The sequence below is a fragment of the Lolium rigidum genome, chromosome 4 (genome assembly GCF_022539505.1).
Source record: "Lolium rigidum isolate FL_2022 chromosome 4, APGP_CSIRO_Lrig_0.1, whole genome shotgun sequence".
Classification (NCBI taxonomy): domain Eukaryota; kingdom Viridiplantae; phylum Streptophyta; class Magnoliopsida; order Poales; family Poaceae; genus Lolium; species Lolium rigidum.
Window position 1 is genome coordinate 48896632 of NC_061511.1, and position 4327 is coordinate 48900958.

General features: G+C 42.6%; 1 protein-coding gene across 1 annotated transcript; it reads left to right on the top strand.

Moving 5' to 3' along the window:
* Positions 1-643: 643 nt before the first annotated feature.
* Positions 644-1147, top strand: LOC124705806 (pathogenesis-related protein PRB1-3-like). The gene has a single exon (XM_047237495.1). It carries the CDS (start codon positions 644-646, stop codon positions 1145-1147), a length of 504 nt encoding a protein of 167 aa, XP_047093451.1.
* The last annotated feature ends 3180 nt before the right edge of the window (positions 1148-4327 follow it).

The following is a 4327-nucleotide window of genomic DNA, read 5'->3' on the forward strand; positions in this document are numbered from 1 at the left end:
GGTCTATTATGCTTCCCTTGGAACCAGCGGGGTTTGCTTCCAGCGCAGGTGGATCATCTAACCCCACTTAGATTTTCTTTTGCTTTATAGTGCATCGAACGACAGTTGACCTCAATTGGGAATAGTCTTTTTCTTCTTACACTTGTTTATGATCAGCTGGGCAGGCCAGCCTTGGTCAATAAAATTGTGATGATGCCATTTGAGCAATTCTTGTGGAAGTAGCAAATAGTTGAATGCTTGTACTAAATTATCATTACATATGATGATTGTCAGACTAATCTGCTTTCTTGGGAACTAATTCCCATCTTTCCAATAAAAAATGTATATTTCTTTTTCTCAGTGTTTCCACAATGCATGTTGGATTTTGTAACTACGTCTCAGGTTACTTTTTCCTAACGATGAGGTCCCTGATTACTTATTGCGTTGAACTTCTAAACTATTGGATTTTGTCTAGTATGTTGAGATGTTCTTTTCTCTAATTGACTCAAGTATAATGACTTCAAGCTTAGCGTCTTATAGAAGCTACCCATCGAGCTACCTTGTGCACTAGTATAAATAGATAACTCACCGTTGCAGCCCTTCTCATCACCACACACACATACACATACTTATTTTCTTGAGTTTGTAGGAAGTCATGGCTGAGATGAAGTACTCACCGAAGCAGCTAGTTGCAGTGCTGCTCTTAGCTCTCGCGTCCGCCATGATCGTCACCGCCCAGAACACAGTGCAGGATATGCTGGACGCCCACAACACGGTCCGCGCCAGCGTCGGCGTGCCACCAGTGGTGTGGGATGAAACGGTGGCGACATACGCGGATGCGTTCGCGGAGAAACGCCGCGCCGACTGCCTTTATGAATTCTCTCCATTGGGACGCCCATACGGAGAGAACGTCTTCGTGGGCACTGGTTCCGAATGGAATTATGTGGACGCCCTGAACTGGTGGGTTGCGGAGAAGCAGTACTACGACCACGCCACCAACACCTGCTCTGCGCCTTCCGGTCAGTCGTGTGATGCATACAAGCAGGTGGTGTGGAGGGACACAACGGCCATAGGCTGCCAAGGGCTCGTCTGCGATGGCAACGCTGGCGTGTATGTCATATGCGACTACAGCCCGCCGGGCAACGTGGTGGGGCAGACTCCATATTAGACAATGCACAAGGCATGCATGTGGCTAACCATGCATGTACTTGCGCTAGCAGCGTGTTGCATAAATAAATAACTAAGGGACACTGATAGGGTTCGGCAGACCAGGAATTCACATAATTCTTAGTCGAATGATGGCACCCACAGTTTGTGTTTGTGTGGTCCGAATCCCTCCTCCCTTTCACGCAAGCTTTGATTGTGTTTGTATTTTCCTATAACATATGTAACTGGGTTTGTATTTTAAGCTTGTTATCGTGATTGTTTTTGTTTGTATTTAAGTTGAAAGAGTACATCACTAACTTGGCTTATACGTTTATGATCGGTACAAAACAAAACAAAAAGAGCAAAAATCATATAGCAAACTAGACGCCCCTTCTATCCCAGGTAGAATGTAGGCTCTTCCAATATCTGTCTTCTTTCTCCATCTCTCCCCGACCTAGACCTCTGATGGTACGAAATAAAAAAGAGGGATATGTGTAGAACGATAGAGAGGAAGAGAGATTGACAGAATATGATGGATGTATTATTGAGCCTCATGGCGAGTATATATAGTGGTACAAAACTTGGAGGCTAAGATATCTCTCCTAGAGATAAGGTAGGAGACGGATTGAAAATCCTAAACTACCAAATACATGCACACGGAATATATCTCTAACATCCCATGCAGTCTTAGCGGTATCCGTCGTGAATAACTAGAGCATCGTTGACGGTCATGCTGGAGAGAAACCGAGGTAGAACCGGTGGGCTGACATCCCCCTACAGTAGCAGCGGGAGCGTCGTGGTCGGTGTCGCGGCGCGGATGCTTTGACTGTAGAAGAAGCTGATGAGTGCTCATGCGAGGTGGTAGCCGTCCTTGTGCCGATGTCGAGGGAGGCGAGAGCACAGGGCAGTGCCGAGGTCGAGGTAGCCGTGCGAGGAGATGCCATGATCGATGTCGTGGTCAGGGATGCTTGTAACATCCCAAATTTTAAAACAAATAAGAAAATGAATTTTCCTTTTTCCAAATTTTGGAGTCAACAAAAACTTTAATTAAAGTAATTTATGTGCATAGTGCTCATACCTAAATGTTGTGATCCTTGCCATGATTGTTTGTTTGTGGTATTGAACATGCTTCAAAACCCTAAACCCTACCCTTTTCAAAACCCAAGAGGAACAAATAAGAAGAAAACAAAATATTAGGGTGAGGCATATGTGAGCAAATGGCCATACTTCCAATATTGGCCTATGTCATATCTACTTTACCCAAATGGCTTTTGACCTTTAACAAACTTAACCAAATACTAAAGGAACCCAAAAGAACACAATTTGGATCAAAGAGAAACCAAAATAAAAGAAAAAGAAAATAAAAATAGTATCACATATGAGGCTATGACCATATTTGCAAATCTTTAATCTAGGCCATTTTACTTTGTGCCAATGGTTTGGAAACATAACTAAACACTAAATAACACCTTTTGGATCAAGGAAACACAAATCAAATCAAAAGAAATAGCAAAATTCACTCACATATGATAATGGTCAATTTTGACATTTACATCAGGGTACCCACTTTGAGCCTCTGTATTAAGAGATTTCTAAACCAAACTCTCCCAACTCTTTGCACCTCATCCATGACCTCATCAAGTTGAACACTTTTGATGTTGACCACTTTGACTAGTTCTTTTTCTATTGCTTAATTTAATCAAGCCAAGATGCAACATCCAATCAGATTCAAGATCATATCCCATTTGGATTTTTCCAAATCAACACCATTTTGCCCACCACCACCACCAACATTTGCCAAATAATATTTGAATCACTTCCACCAAAAAGTTTGGCAAAATTCAAAATTAAAATTGTTGCGGCCATTGTGTCGAACACTTGGTGGGCACAAACCTGCCAACCCTAGACACTCTAATACCCAGCATGTTTTAGACTAAACCCTCACCTCTCTGGTCAACAACAACTCACTCTTGCACCCAGTGAACTTTGCCAAGCGCCAGAGACAAAGATATGGCATGATCTCATCAAGGACAAGACCATGCCGTGGTGGTCATGCCCCTCTCCATGCCATCCTCTCCACCTCTCACCTCAGCCATGCATCAGCATATCCTCGCGCTTCTCCACACTCTGCTGAGCAAGCTAGACATCATCCCTGGCCGAGGAGAGCATGACCTGACCCAGAACATGACATGCCCAGATGCGCCTAGACACGCCAGGACACGCCCAGACTATTGAAGATATGCCCAAGAAACAATAATAAAGTGGTTATTATATATCTTTGTGTTTATGATAAATGTTTATATACCATGCTATAATTTTATTAACCAGAAACATTGATACATGTGTGTTATGTAAACAACAAGGAGTCCCTAGTAAGCCCCTTGTATAACTAGCTTGTTGATTAATAGATGATCATAGTTTCATGATCATGAACATTGGATGTTATTAATAACAAGGTTATGTCATTATGTGATTGATGTAATGGACACACCCAATTAAGCGTAGCATAAGATCACGTCATTAAGTTCATTTGCTATAAGCTTTCGATACATAGTTACCTAGTCCTTCGACCATGAGATAATGTAAATCACTTATGCCGGAAGGGTACTTTGATTACATCAAACGCCACTGCGTAAATGGGTGGTTATAAAGGTGGGATTAGGTATTCGGAAAGTATGAGTTGAGGCATATGGATCAACAGTGAAATTTGTCCATACCAATGACGGATAGATATACTCTGGGCCCTCTCGGTGGAATGTCGTCTAATTAGCTTGCAAGCATATGAATGGTTCATAAGAGATGACATACCACGGTATTAGTAAAGAGTACTTGTCAGAGATGAGGTTGAACAAGGTATAGAGATACTGATGATCAAACCTCGGACAAGTAAAATATCGCGTGACAAAGGGAATCGGTATCGTATGTAAATGGTTCATTCGATCACTAAGTCATCGTTGAATATGTGGGAGCCATTATGGATCTCCGGATCCCGCTATTGGTTATTGGTCGGAGAGAAGTCTCAACCATGTCTGCATAGTTCGCGAACCGTAGGGTGACACACTGAAGGTTTGATGTCGTTTAAGTAGATATGGAATTTGGAATGGAGTTCGAAGTTTTGTTCGGAGTCTCGGATGAGATCTAGGACATCACGAGGAGGTCCGGAATGGTCCGGAGAATAAGATTCATATATAGGAAGTCATTT

Coding starts and splice junctions, on each gene's coding strand:
- LOC124705806 (XM_047237495.1), top strand. CDS start 644: ATGAAGTACTCACCGAAGCAGCTAGTTGCAGTGCTGCTCTTAGCTCTC.